This window comes from Myodes glareolus, chromosome 11 (genome assembly GCF_982192425.1).
Source record: "Myodes glareolus chromosome 11, mMyoGla1.1, whole genome shotgun sequence".
In the NCBI taxonomy this organism is placed as follows: Eukaryota; Metazoa; Chordata; class Mammalia; order Rodentia; family Cricetidae; genus Myodes; species Myodes glareolus.
In genome coordinates, this window is record NC_142036.1 from 44430934 (window position 1) to 44449686 (window position 18753).

The 18753-nt window shown below is 45.6% G+C and overlaps 1 protein-coding gene across 4 annotated transcripts in view; it reads left to right on the top strand.

Moving 5' to 3' along the window:
* Nucleotides 1–18753, top strand: part of Map3k9 (mitogen-activated protein kinase kinase kinase 9) — a 75000-nt gene that overhangs the window by 33760 nt on the left and 22487 nt on the right. For all 4 annotated transcript variants that reach the window (XM_085697425.2, XM_048449074.3, XM_048449076.3 and 1 more), the window contains exon 3: nt 10201–10381. In XM_085697425.2, coding sequence (XP_085553551.1) covers nt 10201–10381 — 181 coding nt within the window. The remainder of the gene's footprint in view (nt 1–10200; nt 10382–18753) is intronic.

An 18753-nucleotide genomic window follows, 5' to 3' on the forward strand; every position in this document is an offset into this window, starting at 1 on the left:
TGCCAGCAAGCTTTACCACCACATGTGGCTAGAGTGCCCTGGTTTGATCTTTCATGCTCCTGAGAGTCCCGGACACTTGCTTCTAACCTAGGTATACAGGGCTGCCACAGGATAGTACTCAGGTCGTTCACTTTTAGGCTAAGAGCCCACGGTTCCAGTGGGAAGTGCACTTGAGGGTTAGAATTAGACTTGGTAATGGCTTTGGTAGCGACTGTTAATTCTCTCCCCTTCTAAACACAGGCTTTCTTCCTTTGTCATGTCATTGAGAAACACCTGTCCCCTGGACAGTGCTATCCAGAAAACCACCTGCAGAGCTGGTGTGACCAGCAGAGATGTCAGCACTAGGCTGTTTAGAACAGCGGTTCTCAATCTGTGGGTTGTGACCCCCTTAGGGGTTGCATATCAGATATCCCACATATCAGATATTTACATTGCAATTCATAACAGTAGCAAAGTTGTAGTTATAAAATGGCAATGAATAATAATTTTATGGCTGGAGATCAACACAACATGAGGAACTGTATTAAAGGGCAGCAGCATTAGGAAGGTTGAGAACTCCTGATTTAGAGGAGGTTCCTGCCCAATTTTCTATAATCTAAGACTGTCCATGACAAAAAGTTGAGGTTCCAGTGCTGAGGAGAAACAGAGTATGTGAAGACATAACTGCTCGACATCTGGCCTGTGTGGGTTGCTAGGGGAGCTAGACAGAGAAGCCAGAGTGACATTCCAGGCCTGGCTCTTTGTCACTTAGCTTTGAGCCCCAGCTTTCTCGTGGGTAAAATGGGAATGGTGCACAGCTTACAAGGATGCCAGAAAGAGTGGGTCAGGTGGAATGTGTGTGGAATTTCCACACTACACCAGAGAAAGAAAAGGCATGCAAAAATTATAGCTGCTGCTATTAAGTGACTTAATTTTTTAAAATTCATCAATTTTTTTGCGTACCAATTCCAGTTTCCCCTCCGTTGTCTCCTCCCAAGTGACTTAAATTTTGATAATAATGTAACTCCATGTAGCAATGTGATGAGTTTGACAGTATGGATGAACATAAAGAAAACTTGTCACCTGGACTCCTGTTACACAGATTCCCCAGTGTTAGCATTTTGATACTTGTCTGTCAAGTGATTTTTCTATGTGGCAGAAGACAGAAGCCTTAAAATTTAAGTTGAACTATTTATTCTTGCATGCCGCTTTTTAATTATAATGTAGTTACAGATAGTATTAAATTGCCTACTGTATCTTGTGTATATGTAGAATGTGTGTGTATAAGTGTGTGTGTGTGTGTGTGTGTGTGTGTGTTGCATTTGTATGTGTGAATGATGCAGGCACATACATGTCATGGTGCACATGTATGTGTCAGAGGATAACCTCAGGTATCAGTCTTCACCGTCCACCTTTTTTGAGACAGGGTCTCTTGGTTGTTTTCCTGATGTGTGGGCCAGGTCAGCTGGCCTGTGAGCTTCTAGGAATCATCCTGGCTCTGCCTCCTGTCCTCCTGTAGGCTCACACCATATCTTTTGCCTTTGCTTGGGTTCTGGGCATTGAGACTCAGGCTCTCAGACTTTCATAGGAAGTGTGTTCACCCACTGAGCTGTCTCCCCAGCCCCTGCTATATCTTTTGAATGTAATCTTTGTTGTTGCTGTGTTTGGATGAACTCGGGGCCTTGTGCACACCAAACAGGTACATGTCTATCCCTGATAAAATAATTTTAAGTAACGCACAAATGATCCAGGTTAAAAAGATGAAACAGGTCTCTGTTGCTTAGGTATCTCTTTCACACTGCTAACACCATCTAATTAGATGTAAAGTTCAGTGCTACAAAATCTCTTTAGACCAAAACAGAAATGTGCCAGACACAGTGGCATGCACCTGTATTCCCATCTATTGGGAGTCTGAGGCAGGAGGATTTTATGGGCTGAGGCATTAAAGGCTAGCTAGTGTTCACTGGTTAACAGTGAATGGCCTTCTTTTAAAAAAAAAAAAAAAAGATGAGCGTAACTGAGCATAGCAATGCATGCCTGGAATCCCAGTGCTTCGGAGGCGGAGGCAGACATATGAGATCAAGGCCATCCTGGGCTACATAGTGAGTTAAAGGCCAGCCAGGGGTTCATGGGATCCTGCTTAAGCAAAAGCAGAGGGAAAGATGGAGGACAGAAGCATATGTGTGGCTTACAGTAGATGGCAAAGGTCTCTGACTTCTTCCTGTCTGGTTGAACATCTTTATGAGTCCTAGTTCAATTTCTTTTTTAACACCCAGTGCTTAGCGTGGTATCTGATTCATATGGGTTTTCAATGTACTGACTTTTTTCTGTATAGAAAGGTTCTTTTCAAAACTTATTATAGAATGTGACACAATACTTTAATAAATGCACAGCAGAAGCATGTGTTTCAGGTTGGTTCCTTTCACAGCAGCACAGAGGGGCTCTGCAGATCTCTCTACTGAGGTCTGGTTCCCTGGGATGTTCCCCTTGTGTAGACATGGGGTTTTAATCCATGTCTGTTGTGGTTTGAATGTGAAATGACCCTCGCAGGCTCATGCGTTTGCTCAGTTGGTCCTCAGCTGGTGGTGCTGTTTGGGGAGGCTGTGGATCCTTTTGGCCGGGGAGTTTAAATGGCAGATACTGGACTTTGGGTTTGGGGCTAGAGAGTTAAAGCCTACTCCTGGCTCCTGCCCCAGCTCTGCTCTTCCTGAGTGCTGATCCTATGTAACCCATGCCTTGTACTCCCATTGTGATGGACGTCATCTGCTGAGCCATGAGCCAGAGTAAACCTGCTCCTCTGAAGTTGTTTCTGTCCAGTGTTTTGACGCAGCAATGAGAAAAGTAATGACGCAGAAGATAGTCTTGAGAAATGGAGCTGTTGCCGTGATGAGCCCAACTGTTTGGAACTATGTGGGAGCAATGTGGCAGAGTTTGAAGCTGTAGGCTGTGGTGCCACATGCAGAACTTTATGGGATGTTCCGGTGGAAGCTCTGAAGACCAGAGTGGAGTTAGACATGTAGACAGCAGACCACGCTACTTTTGTGCCTAGCATTTTTGTCAACGTGACATGAGCTGTAGTCATTTTAAAAGAGGGAATGTCAACTGAGAAAACTCTTCCATTGGATTGGCCTGTAGAAGACCTGGCTTACTACGGGTGCTGCCACTGCTGGACTGGTGGTCCTGGGTTGTATAAGAAAGCAGGCTGAACAAGTCATGAGAATCGAGACAGTAAGGAGCACTCCTCCATGGCCTCAGCTTCAGTTTCCGCCTCTAGAAACTGACTTTCCTTATCAGGGACTGTGAGCTGTATGAGGAAACAAACTGTTTGCTCCCCGTGTTTATCACAACAGTAGAAAGCTAACAGGACTGGTACAACATCTCTGTTCCATTCACAACTCTGCCAGCTCGGGGTGTGATCCTGGCTTGATGGTCCTAGATGGTAGCTAGTGTAGGAATGGAGGAAGGTTGGGGCCAAAGGCCCTCAGCTGCATGCCATTCATTACTTAACCAGCTATCCTTGGGACAAGGAGACTGGGTTATGTTGTAAGTCGCCATGGCCTTCTGGAACTGTGTCTAGGTGGATCCTGTTACAGTGTGGGGAGAGAGAACAACTGACCAGCAATGGGTCACAGCTTTCAAGCTCTTCCTGTCATTAATCCCAGTCCTTCCATGACAGGCTGCCAGGATCGCTAGTGCCGCAGTCCGTTTCTGCTTTGTTTTCAGTTTGGCTTCTCTCACTGCTGATTCTAACCTTCTGCTTTAACCCTTACTTAGATCTCTCTCTCTCTCTCTCTCTCTCTCTCTCTCTCTCTCTCTCTCTCTCTCTCTCTCTCTCTCTCTCTCATTTATTAGCACCCCTGGAGTTGGAGGCCTAGGGATGGCTGCATGGGTGGGAAAAGGCACCAGGCAGGCATCTGTCTTAGAGGCTGGGATGTGCTGCCTTCTGTTTACCTAGTTTCTGGTTAAAACATTGAAATGAATGGTTTGCCCTGAAGGGAACAGCTTTATGGTTATATACAAAGGATGGCTATTTCTCCTTCTTGTTTTCAAATGTGCATAGGTGGTGGTGTATTGATGAAATGAAATTCCCTTTAAGTGTCCTCTTAGGGCTCCACACTATATATAGCACAGTAGTCTGGAGCCTTGATTGAGGACTTGGTGATGTCTGGCTTCTGCTTTTCTTTTGAACCAGCCTATTTGAATTCCAGGCTCCATATTTGAAAGTAGGCTTAGTAATACTCCTGCCTTCCTGTTGAGAAGATTAAGGATGATGATGGGTGTAAATCACTTAGTGCAGAACCGGGCACTGAGGCCTCCATAACCATCAGCTGTGCCTGTGTTTTCTCTTCTAAGTTAGTGGACACTAAGTAGCACTGTAAAGACATTTTCTAAAGCAGAAAGGACAAGTTTTACAAGTTAGAAATCATTAATATAGCTTCTGATAGGTGACTGAGGGAGGCCTAGAACAAGTACTTATAGTCCTGAAGAAAAGAAACTTAAGAGAAACATTCTGTGTTTGCTTGTTTGCTTGTTACACACACACACACACACACACACACACACACACACACACACGTTTATCGAGTACCTCATGGTCCATTCAGGAGAGGTGGTTCACCTTTGCTCTATCTGAGACCCAGAGAAAGGCCATTGCGCTAAGTTTTATTGGGTTTACACTTGTCTGTTCATTTTGATTTCTTCTTTTCTCCCAAAAGGGGCAGGGTCTTTAGTGCCCCAAGACTATTTTCTCCACCCCTTTGTAGGTTTGGATGCTTGTGGGGAAGCCCAGCTTTATTGGCTATGCAGGTGGAACTCAGTGAGACTCTGCTGACAGCGTGAACCCAGCCAGGGCCCCAGCGATTGCTGGCATCTCCCTGCCATGCTCAGGCAGCACCACACCTCTGCCGAAGCCTGGAGTCAGGGAGTCTAGGCAGTGAATCATTTGCCCAGTAAGCAAGTCTGCTCTCCCTTGGCCATGCCTAAAGGGATAGAGTGGGCAGAGGGCCAGGACTGGGAGAGGCTGGGGGACGTGCCCTGACTGTACTTTTGTGCCTGCTAGTGGTCGCTGGCCAGGCTCTCCCATTGGGCTCTTGCTGAGTCAGCACAGAGGGGCTGCTCCATGTCAGCAGCTGCTCTGTGGGCACTCGCAGCTTCTGGCTGTGGCTGGGGTTCTGGATCGTTCCTCTTCTTCCTTGGAGGCATTGTAGTGCGGGAATGAAATCTCTCAAATGTCACCGTGGACACCCCGAAGGCCGCAGTGGCAAGAGCATGGGCCTTTTAACTTTTCCTCTGGGGCAGAGTCATCCCCTAACTCCTCTTTAACTGTGGGTTTTACCCTTCTTATCTCCAGACAGTTGACAGAACTTGACTGAGTTCTGGGAAGACTGATGAAGCCTTCAGGGAAGTGCAGGCTTTGAGAGTGTCAGAGATAGAGAAATGGAGTCCTGGGGAGGATTTCACAGGGCTGGAGCTGGGACCTGCTACCCTTGGGTCCATGTTTGTTGCTGTTTTCTTTTCCTGTCTTGCTATGGCTCGGGGAAGTTCTCCTTTAGGTAAAAGTGATATTGACACTCTGATATGTCTCCCTCCTTCCTACCCTCTCTTCCTCTCTCCTCCCCCTCCCTATTTCTTCCTCTTCCTATAGAAGACTTGTGCCTTTATGCAGAGAATGGTACCGTGAGTCCTCTTGTATTCAGCATCAACATTTACAACATTTACCAACTCATAGCTCTTCTTCCATCTGTCACCGCGCTTATTCCCACCTATTATTATTTTGAAAGAAATCACCAACACCCTATCAGTTCCTGTGTAAATGTTTCAGTGTGTACGCCCTTTTGAAGACAAGCGCAACTATGTGCTGAGTCGCAGCAGAGAGCCCAGGATGAGTCTGACTCAGCAAAGTCCTCTAGAGACTAAAGCAGAGACTGAAAAAACCCTTCAAGAAACTACAGTGGTAGAAAACAAACAAAAAGGCAGAGACATGTTAGATCCATCACACAGAAGGAAGGAACGTTTGTACTTCTCATTCCAGAAACAAATGAGAAGATGAGAAAGAACTTTTCCGACTTAGAAACCATGGTGGGGAATAAAAGCTCAACTGAAGGGCCAGGAAGACAGCGCAATGTAGCTCAGAAGGAAAAGAGGAGCAACGAATAGTTTAAAAAGTAGATGAAGAAAGAGAAGGAAATTGGGCGGCTTAGAGTTTGAAGGGGCTTGCTACTAAGACCGACGACCTGAGTTTGATCCCTGCAGCAGACCTGCACCTTGTACTCGCATGCTATAGCATGAGTGTTTCTACACACACATACAAACACACACATGTGCGTGCATACACACACAAATAAATATAACTTTTTATTTTTAAGGCTGGAGAACTAGTCCATAAAGGCCATTACCAAACTAATAGGTAGTGGTTGAGCCTTTGGGACATGAAGGCCCGCTGTCAGAAGTAAGTCGCAAAGGGCAGGATTTGAAAAAGTTGTAGCTCAGACTGTGACATGGGAGCCCACTACCACTCAGTCCTCTGCAGTGAGCACCATGCCCTCACCACTGTGGTGGACTGAGGTCCTCTGAAACAGAGAACCTGAGTAAATTTTTCCTCCTTAGGCTGATTGTGTCAGGTGTCTTGGCCAGAGGGTGCTGAAGTAACTGGCACAGCCATTGCAGGCTGAATCTCCAAATTATCCCTTCTGCTGTAGCTCACAGCCCACATTGCATCAAGATATGCCGGTTACTGGGGGGCCCTGGCTGAGGCGTTACTTTCTCTGACTCTGCTCTCTTCTGCATAATCATCCCCCAATATGTTTCAACTTTTACATGGGTTAGCAATAGTCAGAGAAAATGCACAGGTACTTCTCAGTCAGTAACTGGCCAGGCAGGAGGGAGTTCTTGCCAAGAGCCTGGCCCTGTGGTTCCTGGAGCAGAATATCTAGAAGAGAATGAAGCTTTTACCCTCTGGGAGTCACATTCCATGGCATTCTAGAGAAAAAGATGATAGGCACTTACATGCCTCAGCAGGGGGTATTTAGCCATAGAAACTGTTGAATTGTGTGCAGTTGGTTTGACTGCTGAGGAAGTAACGAGATAGCAGAGGAGATGAGTTAGTCAACCATAGCATTGAGGAAATGAGTTAAACCTTAAAGACAGAATTTCTTTCTCGTCCCTGGATCACATGGCACAGAGGTGAAGAACAAGGCTATGAAGTGAGAGGTGTGAATTCTGCCCTGTCCCCAGCCCTTGTCAACTGGACACAGCTGGCCTAATCTTTTCACTTCTCTTTCAAAGGGATGAAACAGAGAGAGTCATCCCCTACGTCTTAGAGATGACTAGAGAACTCAGAAAGATGTTAGTAGGGAGCCATGTTCAGTTACACAGCACGTGTTCCCAAATGAGCAGCTGTCCTATTTACATATATCACAGGAATTTATTACAATGGAGTATTGTTAAACTATAATGTGACCAACCTTGAAAACAGTAAGTAAAATAAGACAGCATTCTATTTCATAAACTAGTCACAGTGGGTATGTCAAAAGCAGATCGGTGGTTTCTCATGGGAGGAGAGGCAAATGGGGAATATCTGCCTAGTGGTTGCAGGACTTCCATTGGGGCAGTGAAAATGGAACAGACAGAGGTGGCAGCAGTGCAGTGCTGAAGGTGAGTGGCGCCCTGCTGCATGGTTGGCTGTACTGTGCTTGATTTCATCTTTCATCTCAGCTAACAGGTGTCCATCAGCATGGGAGGTGTACAAGCGCTGGCACTGAGTTAACTAAGTGCCTTGGAAGTCAGTGGCCTGCTACTGCCTGCTAAGCAGCAGACTGGTCTCAGATTATAGTCCCTGTCTGTGAATGAGGGTAGGACCGTAGGTCATAGAGTCCAAACAGTGCGAGTGTGTGGGTCAGCTGAGTATGAGGTGCGTGGGCAGTGGTGAGTACGTGGGACTGACCTGTAGGTAGCTGGACTACTCCACGCAGACAGACAGTCCGTGGCTGATTCCTGCCCTGTCAATCTGACATCTCATTTAAGCCCTCAGATAGACTAAGATCAAATGTCATCTCTCTCCCTGTTGTACCCTATCCCAGCCACCTAGGGCTCTGGATAACTGGACCTCACTCAGTGTGTAGGGGAGGCACTCCCTCTGAGTTTCTTATATATAAGTTGCTCTGAGGACAGTTGGTGGCCAGTGGCCTCTGGAATGGGATTGGGAAATTCCCTTAGTGTCACTTGCCTGACTTTTGATTGTCTGCTTTCCTGTTGTTTCTGCCTGGGAAGATTCTGGAAGGTTTGTTTTGTCTTGTTTTGTTTTTGTTTTAATCACTAAATATGGAGAGGAAGGTTTTTTTTCTTCTCTTGTTTTGTATCTGCTCAAGCTCCTGGCTAGGGGAAGCTAGGGTGGGAAGGAATGTGTCTAGAGTAGAGAGGGTGTGGAGGAGGAGAGGGAGGCTTAGTCCATTAGGTCTAGGGTGGGGTTGTTTTCTTTTCAGCCTCCAGCTCTGCAGCTGCTGTAATCCCGCCGTACTGTTGCTTCCCTGGGAAGCACATAGGACCTGAAGCTCTTTGGCACACAGCCCTTCAAGATGTGACAGTTGAGTGGACTGGAGTAGGAGAAGAGGGGTGTGGCTGTCTTGAAGCACCTCCTCCTATCCTCAAAGTTGACCCAAGTACTGTCTTCCTAGACTCTGTTCTTTAGCTATGGAGGGGCCTTTTTGCTATAAGGGTCTGCAGTGAGAGTAAGACATCTCTGTACAGCCCACTTCAGAGGCCCTGTAGTTCATGGAGGAGAGTGGGAAACCGCTGGGTCAGTTTGGCACACTGGACCGAGAGCTAAGTTGTATCATTTTTACTGTTTTCCTCCCTTAAAAATCTAGTTGCTACACTGTCTCCAGCAGGTTTCTTCTTCACAGGGTGAAGAGAGAGAACCTTCCTTCTTGCTCTGAACTTCCACATAACACAGATTCAGGCAAGGCTGTGTCCAGCTAAAGAACTTGTACTGACACAAAAGCTTTTGAACTATGCCACTTGAGACAGGATGCTTGTCCTGCATGCACCGGCCCAGCTCCCTATCCCCCTACTGTGCAGAGTTTTACAGTGTGGCATCTTAGTCCATTATGTTTGGGGTGATTTTTAGCTAGCCTGTCTCTTGCTGGGTTACGTTTATGGCTGGGACCACATATGGGTGAGGTGGTTATTTCAGCTGCCGTCCTAGGAGAGCCTGGCTGCCTCCCACACTGCAGTTCTTTGGAGTCATCCCTGCACCAGCTCCTTTTCCCTGAGCATGCTCACTGAGGATAAAATGAGCGTGTGCATGTATGTGCCTCTGACCCTCCTCAGTTCTTCAGCCATTTCTCACTTGGTTGTGGGGAACCTGCTTGGATTATGAGAAAATCTCCAGGGTCCAATAGACAGGCTTTCTTAAGAATGTCAGGAGTGCCCCACTCACGGCATATGGGCCTCATGTGTCTAAGGTAGCTATGAATGTGGCCCAACATAAAATGGAAAACTTATTTAAAACACAGATTTTGGAGATGGGGTAGGGGATGGATTTTTTTTTTTTTTTGCAGTATTTATTTTGTAACTCGGTTGTATGGTTCTTGGACATGAACTTTGTGGGTGATGTAAGTGTCGCAGTGTCAGAAGATAGGTAAGATGTGCTTGTGGGGGGGGGGTCACAGATGCTGTCTAGACATTGTATCTCAAACATTGAAAGTCCAACATGCATCTCCAGTCCCGGGGCCTGTGAGTGGGTATAATCTAGATGTGCTTTGATGCGGGAAGCCCAGGAGGCTGCTCCTCAAAAGGGTTCATATGACTCACAGTTCTCCTGACACTCTGTGGCAGGAGGGCAGCCTCTCAAGACGGGCTGCCTGATCTCCAGCCCTGGCTTGTGGCACAAAGATGGCAGTTCAGGCTGAATACTCCTAAGCCCAAATGTATGTTTCAGAATTTGGGGTCCTTTTAGAGCTGGAAGAACCTTTGTAGATTTCACCTCTAAATAGTTTTTGAATAAGGGATGTTCAGCTTGGAATGCCTGCATTGTGGGGACTTGAGACAATACCAACAAAAATTGATGGTGCAGAATGAATGTGTTGTGGGTGGTTGTAAAATGGTGTTTCTGCCGCCAGGGTACCACGGCAGGACAGTGGAGCCTGCAGGAGGGGCAGGTGGATGGCAGAAACCCTGCGATTCAGGTTTATCCATTTTCTTTTGTGTTGCTGTTTTTGTCAGTTCTGATCCTGCAGAAAGTGGAGAATGGAGATCTGAGTAACAAGATTCTGAAGATAACTGACTTTGGGCTGGCTCGGGAATGGCACCGGACCACCAAGATGAGCGCGGCAGGGACATACGCTTGGATGGCACCCGAGGTCATCCGCGCTTCCATGTTTTCCAAAGGCAGTGACGTGTGGAGGTAAGATCCAGAGGTGCAGCCTCCAAGTTCCTAGGTCTGTGGGACCTCTCAGAGGGACCTCTACTGAATTCTGTGTTGCTAAGGGATGCTGTGGCAATTCCATCATCTCTGTAGGCACTTCCTGTGGTAGGTAACTCCTCAGGAAAGGTCAGCAGAGTCCAGGGGCACCATGTACTTCCGTCTCTGACCTGAAGGGTGGGAAATCACCCTACACCAAGCAGTAACTTTGGCTCTGTCACGTTACTGGGCTTCAGCGACTGCTACTGTGAGACTCTGGGTGGACTTAACCTGGTGTCCTCCCTGTTTGTTCCTGAGTCACTTGATAACTTGGAAATGGTCCTTTCTAGCTATCTAGTTATTCTTTTATACAGGGCTCTGTGTGTTGGACATTTATCTAGAAATGGAAATAGATTGGTCCCCAGCAGGCCCTAAGAGTTGTGGAGTTAACAATCTCTACTACCAAGTGTCAGTCCAAAAGGTCACAAGGACATAGAATTTTAAAAAATCATGTTGCCATTGAGGAAGGATAAGTTACCATAAGATAGACGTTGTCCTATCTGAAGGACAGTAGTGACACCTTCACCTATACCAGAAAAGACTGTGGGTGATCAGTGCAGCTCAATCTAGGATCAGTGCTTCCTGGCATGTGGTAGTGAGCATGTGTGCATGCATGTGTGCTTCTGTGTATGTGTGTTACCTTTAAAGTAACTGCCTTGAGATATTCAGAGATCATAAAGCACACCCTTTACGGTATGTAGGTCAGAACGTTTTAGCATTTATAAAGCTGACTTCAGGACCGGGATGCAATTCAGTAGGTAGACAAGTGTGCACCGTACCAGTGTGCTCAGGACCCTGGATTTGATCTCCAGCACCAGAGAACTGGAAGTGGTGGTGTGGGTATGTAATCCCAGTACTCCAGACACAGAGGCGGGTGGATCATAGGCGAGGCCAGCCTAGGATAGGCAAGACACTGTCTCATAAAAACAAAGACCCAACAAAACCTAAACAAGCTTAACTACTTGAGTGACTGAGTGTCACTCGCCACTGTTACCTGCTTCCTAAGTCGCTATACCATGTTCCACCCACCAGATGAGTTAAAGCCACAGAGATTTGCTCTTTCACAGCTCTGGAGGTCAAAAGTGTGAAATAAGTACAGCAGTGCCCCATCCTAAAGATCCTAGAGGAGACTCCTGTCCGTGTACGGATTCTAAGTTCTAGAACGTCAACAGATATTGTCAGGGCCACCGTCCCACCCACTGCCATTGCTGTTTCCCAAAGATTGTTCTAAACCTCAGAGAGACCCCATGCCTTCTGCCTGTCATACTTCTTCCCCGTCTCACCTGTTGCTGTCTCTGGATCACCATTTCCCATCAGTGGGAAATCTGCACTCACTTCTTACATTTAACGTGTTCACAAGTCCAGCCATGTTGTAGTTTCATTAGACATACATTCCTTTTATGGCTTTTTAGTATTCCATGATATAGGCAGTCCATGTTTATTTATTTGTTCATTCATTACGTGCTAGAGAGTGAGTTTTCTCTTTGGGGATGTTACGATTAAGACTGCCGTGGACGTGGACACACATTCTGTTGTGCCTGCATGCTTTCTGCTGACTTGGGCATGTGCCTTCATACTGTTAAGTATATGTGTGAACTTTTTGAGGGCCTAGCAAACTGTTTCATGCACAGATGCTCCGTTTAAATGCCATTGGTCCATTCCACTAACTCGTCTATCTCAAGCATCTACTCTTGGTGCTGTTGTTGTTTCGGTTGCAGCCGTCCTACTCTGTGAAGCAGGATTTTACTGTTTGTTTGTTTGTTTTTCGAGTCAGGGTTTTCCTGTGTAGCCCTGGCTGTCCTGGAACTCACTTTGTAGACCAGATTGCCCCTCTGCCTCCCATGTACTGGGATTAAAGGCATGTGCCACCACTGCCTGGCTCTTCACTGGATTTTTTAAAAATTTTATTGATTTTTATTGAGCTCTACATTTTTCTCTGCTCCCCTACCTGCCTCTCCTCTCCACTTCAACCCTCACCCATGGTCGCCATGCTCCCAATTTACTCAGGATATCTTGTCTTTTTCTACTTCCCATGTAGATTAGATCCATATATGTCTCTCTTAGAGTCTTCATTATTGTCTAGGTTCTCTGGGATTGTGATTTGTAGGCTTGTTTTCTTTGCTTTATGTTTAAAAACCATTTATGAGTGAGTACATGTGATAATTGTCTTTCTGGGCTGGGTTACCTCACTCAAAATAATGTTTTCTAGCTCCATCCATTTGCCTGCAAAATTCAAGATGTCATTTTTTTCTGCTGTGTAGTACTCCATTGTGTAAATGTACCACATTTTTCTTATCCATTCTTCGATCGAGGCATTTAGATTGTTTTCAGGTTTTGACTATGACAAACAGTGTTGCTAGGAACATAGTTGAGCACATGTCTTTGTGCCACGATTGAGCATCCTTTGGATATATACCCAAAAGTGGTATTACTGGGTCTTGAGGAAGGTTGTTTCCTAATTTTCTGAGAAATCACCACACTGATATCCAAAGGGACTGTACCAGCTTGCATTCCCACCAGCAATGCAGGAGTGTTCCCTTTACCCTACATCCTCTCCAGCATAAGTTGTCATCAGTGTTTTTGATTTTGGCCATTCTTACAGGTGTAAGATGGAATCTGAGTTGTTTTGATTTGCATTTCTCTGATAACTAAGGATGTTGAACATTTCCTTAAGTGCCTTTCAGCCATTTTAGATTCCTCTGTTGAGAGTTCTCTGTTTAGGTCTGTACTCCATTTTTATGTTATTATTATTGGACTATTTGTTCTTTTGATGACCAATTTCTTGAGTTCTTTGTTTATTTTGGAGATCAGACCTCTGTCTGATGTGGGGTTGGTGAAGCTCTTTTTCCATTCTGTAGGCTGTCATTTTGTCTTGTTGATCGTGTCCTTTGCTTTACAGAAGCTTTTCAGTTTCAGGAGGTCCCATTTGTTAATTGTTTCTCTCAGTCTTCACTGTATTTTTAATGTGCATTTCCTGAGTGACTTTCGAAGTTGAGTCTCACTTGTGTTCATTGGTCATTGTGTATCTTCTCTGGAGATGTGTCTGCTCAACTCTTTTGCCAATTAAAAACCAGCTTGTCTTCTGGATTTTTTCTTTTTTAGTTTTAAAATATTTTATTATTGCATGTATTTTAACACATGATTTAAGTTATTTTCCACTCTGTGTTTTTTGGATAATTGTTGGTAGTGTACTCTGAAACCCATGTGTTTCTTAGTTTTCTTTTACTGCCTGACTTTGTTGTTGTCCTAAGAAGCATTGCCTCATCCAAGGCTGTGAAGATTCTTAGCTCTGTTTTCTTCTGAGAATTTTATAATCTTGGTTCTTACCCTGGTGCTTCTGATCCATGTTGACTTGATTTTCATGTGGTGTGAGGCCAAACTTTACATCTTCTTACCTGCTCACTGTGCCAGGACCTTGCGTTGAAGAGACTTCCCTTCCCATTGAAATACTCTGTCATCTCTACCGGAAACACCCATGAGAACTGTGAGGGCTTGTTCCTGGGTCCACAGTTCTGTTAGTGTGTCTGTGTCTGCATGTTAATATGCAGCGTGGTAGTAAGTTTTGAAGTTTCGGATATGAAAGCCCTCCAATTTTGCCTTTTCAGAATTGTTTTTGGTCATTCTGCAATTTGAATCCACTGTAATTCTTTATAAATCTTAGCGTCATTTTGTTAATTTTGTAAAATAAGCAATTGTGATTTTTTTTTTTCTTGTTTGAAAGACTGGCCTCGTATAGCTTCCGCTGGCTTCAGATTAGATATCTAGGCAGAATGCTCTTGAATGCCTGCTCTTTCAGCTTTTGTATCCCCAAGGACTGGGATTTTAGGGGCCATCACCTCGGTTACCTAGGATTTCCAGAGGGGTTGTGTTTAGTCTGTGAGTTATTTGGGGGACTATAGACATAGTGTTTTTCAATCCATAAATGTGAGATTTCTGATGTGTTTAATTTCTTTCAGAGTTATTTTGTACTCTTTGTCCATTCTCATCTGGCCCTATGTTAGCTACAGAGTGAACTACCTACTTGGGAGTGGTTTTCCTCCTTTTAAAATATTTGACCTGGTAGTCAACTGCTATAGACCTCTTAAAAACAGCAGTCCCATTGCTGCTTAACACTTAGAGTGTCTCACCACACACTGGTAAGATTGATACTAATTAGTCCTCGTTGATGTATAATTAACCTAATACTACAAGGAGACCCATTGATATGGAAGCTTACATAAGCAAAGTATATTTCTGCTTCAAGGAGTAGTTTAGGCAGCCTAGGCTGGCAGGACAGCTATGCCCTGTGAGACCCAGGTCCTCCAGGTTCCCTTCCTGTCCTTGTCCCAATGGTTTGGCCTGAGCTGTGGTTCCTTCTGTATTATAGTCTATAGGAAAGGAGGCCAAGCTTATCCATGGCCAGAGACTTGTCTTTGGTGTGGAGATAGTCTGCGTGTTGTACACAGCCCCTCCATCTTTATCTCTTATCTGGCTGACTGTGAAGAGACCAAACGCACTTTTGGCTACTGTGTGTCCAGTTAAAGTTCACTCAGGAACTGGGACCCCCTCAGTCCCAGCCACTGGGCGTTCTCTCTTCAGAGAATAGCATGCTTATTCTCCTGTCTCACTTCTCTCGGGGTTTGTTCTTTACTCTGCTGCTTCTGCTGCTGTGATATGGACAGCCTCTCACCAGGTTCTGTGCCTGTTCTTAGTGGAAAGGGGGTGTGAACACCTAACTGAGGGTCTTCTAGTGGCAGTCAGTAAAGGACAGGGCTACCGCAGGGGCTTGTCTTCCATGGGGGAGTGGGCCAGACTCTTTCAGCTTTTACCCAAACCCCCTGTTACAGGATTTGAGCCGTGTTCCTAACATCACGGCTGTTGAAAGCCACTTGCAGGAGCTGTTGTGAGAGGCATCAGGTGAAACCGTTCAGTTTCCTAAGCTGTGAACTGCAGATGAGCGGAAAACATCTTCAGGGAAAACACCTTGAATGCTGTCACATGGTCTGCCAGTATCTCAGTTGGGGTTTCCGTTGCTGCGATGAAGCAAAGAGCAACTTGGAGAGGAAAGGGTTCATTCAGCTTCTGCTTCTTCAACACTATTCATTGTGGGAGGGAGCCAGGACAGGAACTCAAACAGGGCAGGAACCTGGAGGCAGGAACTGATGCAGAGGCCATGGAGCAGTGCTGCTTACTGACTTGTTCTTCATGGCTTTCTCAGTCTACTTTCTTATATATAGAACCCAGGACCACCTGCCCAGGGGTGGCACCACCCATAATGGACTGGGCCCTTCCCCATCAGTTACTAATTAAGAAATGCCCTATAGGCTTACCTATAATCTGATCTTATGGAGGCTTTTTCTCAATTGAGGTTTCTTCCTGTCTCATAATTCTAACTTGTGTCAAGCTGACATAAAACTAGCCAGCACAACCGTGGCTTTCTAGCTTAGATTGTTCTCAGGGAGGTTAGAGAAATGTCTCAGGAGTTAAGAGTACATACTGGCCAGGAATAGTGAAGCACACCTTTAGTCCGAGCATTTGAGAAGCAGAGGTAGATGGATCTCATCTCTGTGAGTTCGAGGCCAGCCTGGTCTACAGAGCTAGTTCCAGGATGGCCAGGTCTATACAGAGAAACCCTGTCTTGAAAAACTTAAAAACTTACAACTGCCAGTAACTCTACATGGAGAGGATCCAATGCTCTCTTGGACTCTGGAGGCACCTGCACTCACAAGTGTACCTATGCTTCCCCCATAATTAAAAATATTAGGTAAAAATTTTTAAAAATAATAATAAAATTGCATGTAGGATGTAAGCCCGTGTTCCAGTCTGGATGGCTGCAGCTTGAAAACATAGTGTGCCTGCGTCTTCCCAGCATTCTTTTATGCTGTGGAAGTTTCTTGAGGATATGGTCTACTGACTCCTTTATATGGGCCTTCACCCCTCTCCCCTCAAGCGTACTCTGAATGACTCCAGACGATCTTTCATATTTACCAGAGGAAATACCTGTTCATCACAATTCACACAACAACGCTTAGATACTGGGAGCATGTCACCATACAGCCACGCTTAGATACTGGGAGCATGTCACCATACTGGGAGCATGTCACCATACAGCCACGCTTAGATAGTGGGAGCATGTCACCATACAGCAATGCTTAGATACTAGGAGCATGTCACCATACAGCCACGCTTAGATACTGGAAACACATCACCATACAGTAACACTTAGATACTGGAAACACGTCACCATACAGTAACCCTTAGATACTCGAAGCATGTCAACATGCAGCAACGCTTAGATACTGAAGCATGTCACCAACCCAGCACTCTCGTTCCTGTGCTTTGGGCAGCCTCTTCCGTATTGATTGGCCTACCGCAGCTCAGATCCAGCAGGGGTCCCAGTGAGGATGGATGTGGAAGAACTTGTAGAAAGCTGGTTCTAAACTGACTTGTGATTCTTTTACAAGAGCCATTTATTGAATTTTTACTGTATGCCATCCTTCCTCTCCTCAGCTCTTAAGCCTCCAGGTGGAGCAGCTCACAGACAGGTGATAGCCCAGTAGGGTAGACTTCCCTCACTGATGCTGCGGAGGGTAGAACCCTGACTCCTCCCTCCCTCTTACAGGTGGCCTGACTTCTTCATAGGCTACCTAGAAGGCCTAGTGGGAAACCACCAGAGAAGGGGTGCCAGGACACAAACCAGGCATGCTTATGCCTTTGAAACACTCTGTATTTAGGGCTCAGGCACTAATCATCTTTGCCTGGATGGAGGATGGGGAACAATGGGTCTATGGATTTTGGTATTTGTTTAAAATTTGTGTTTTCATGTGTAGAAATGGGCATTTATACTAAAATGGGCATTTAAACTGAGGGTGGGAATAGCTCTAACCTAGGAATCTGGCCAGGGCTGCTGAGGGCTCTTTGAGGTTGCTTGCTAAAAGCTTCCAAGTGTGACTACAAGTCATAGTCAAGGTTTAGTAGAAGTTTAGTTTTTCTTTATTTCCCTCCCCATCCTGTTCCTCCTTCATTCCCTGTCTCCCTGCTAGGTCTGGAAGCTGTGGTCTATATACTAGACAAATACTTTACCACTGAATCACATTCTCAACTTTAATAGTATAATTCTTGATGGTATTCAGGAGTTATGGTAGCACACCCACCATGCTTGCACTCATTCCCACATCTACCTAACAACTCATATGTCTCTATTTTTGAGAATTTTATACATGAATACTATAAGTACATCATTTTCACTCCTCCCTCTCTCCCCTTTCAACTCCTCCCCCGTCCCTCCTACTCCCTCTCAAATTTATGACCTCTTTTAAAATTATTATTGTTTTATACACACACAGCCTCCTGAGTCCATTTAATGTTGCTTATATATACATGTTTTTAGGACTGACCACTTGGATAACCTGTCCGGGGGCTCGTCCCAGCAGAAAACCTATTCTCCCTTGTTCAGTGGACCTTGACTGTAGCTCTTCGTCTAGGAGTGGGGCCCCATGAGGTTTTCCCACCCACTTCGACACATCAACTGTATTATTATGTATGTCTTGTTTAGGCAACCATATTGCTGAGATTTCACAGCTTTGGCGTCCCTGCTATATCTAGAATGCACCACCTAGCAGCAGGTATCCTGGCCCTCTGACTTTAGAATTTTCTGCTTCTTCTTTCATAATTTCCTGTAAGTCTTAGGTGTGGGGGTTGTGCTGGAGATGGACCACTTGGGATTGGACACCCTATAGTCACTTACTCTGTGTTTTGACCAGCTGTAATAGTCACCATCTATTGCAAAAAGAAGATGCTTTCCTGAGAGGAGAGAGCTGCAGTTCTGTGTCTATAGACACCTATGCCTGAGCAAGAGGCCCTGCCTGAGCGAGAGGCCCTGAGAACTCAAGGATTAAAAGCTACTCAGAGTATTCCCACTCTTTAGGAATCGTAGACCAGCAAACAAAGAGCATGACGGTTAGAACACAGGATGCCGTGGTAGACTTGATAAGTATCTGATGTTCTCATTAGCTGCCAACTAAAATTTAACTCCCGTAGAGACAAGTCTTACAACTGGCCATTTCTTGTCGAGATTTGTAACGAGAGTGGCAGTATCTGGAAGTCTTAACAGAGTAAAGCCAGGATGGCTGGACCACCCCAAGGAGCCATTGGTAGGCCCTGGAACATAGGCTGCTGCGTTGCTGGAGTCATGCTAGACCATCTGGAGTGATTGTGAGCAAACTGCGCGCAGTTGTCTTCACGGCTGCCCCTTCTTATGCTCGGAGCACTGACTTTTCTTCCTTCACTTAGCCACCAGGAATTAGCTCAAAGGTCCTTTGCTTTTCCCACACTGA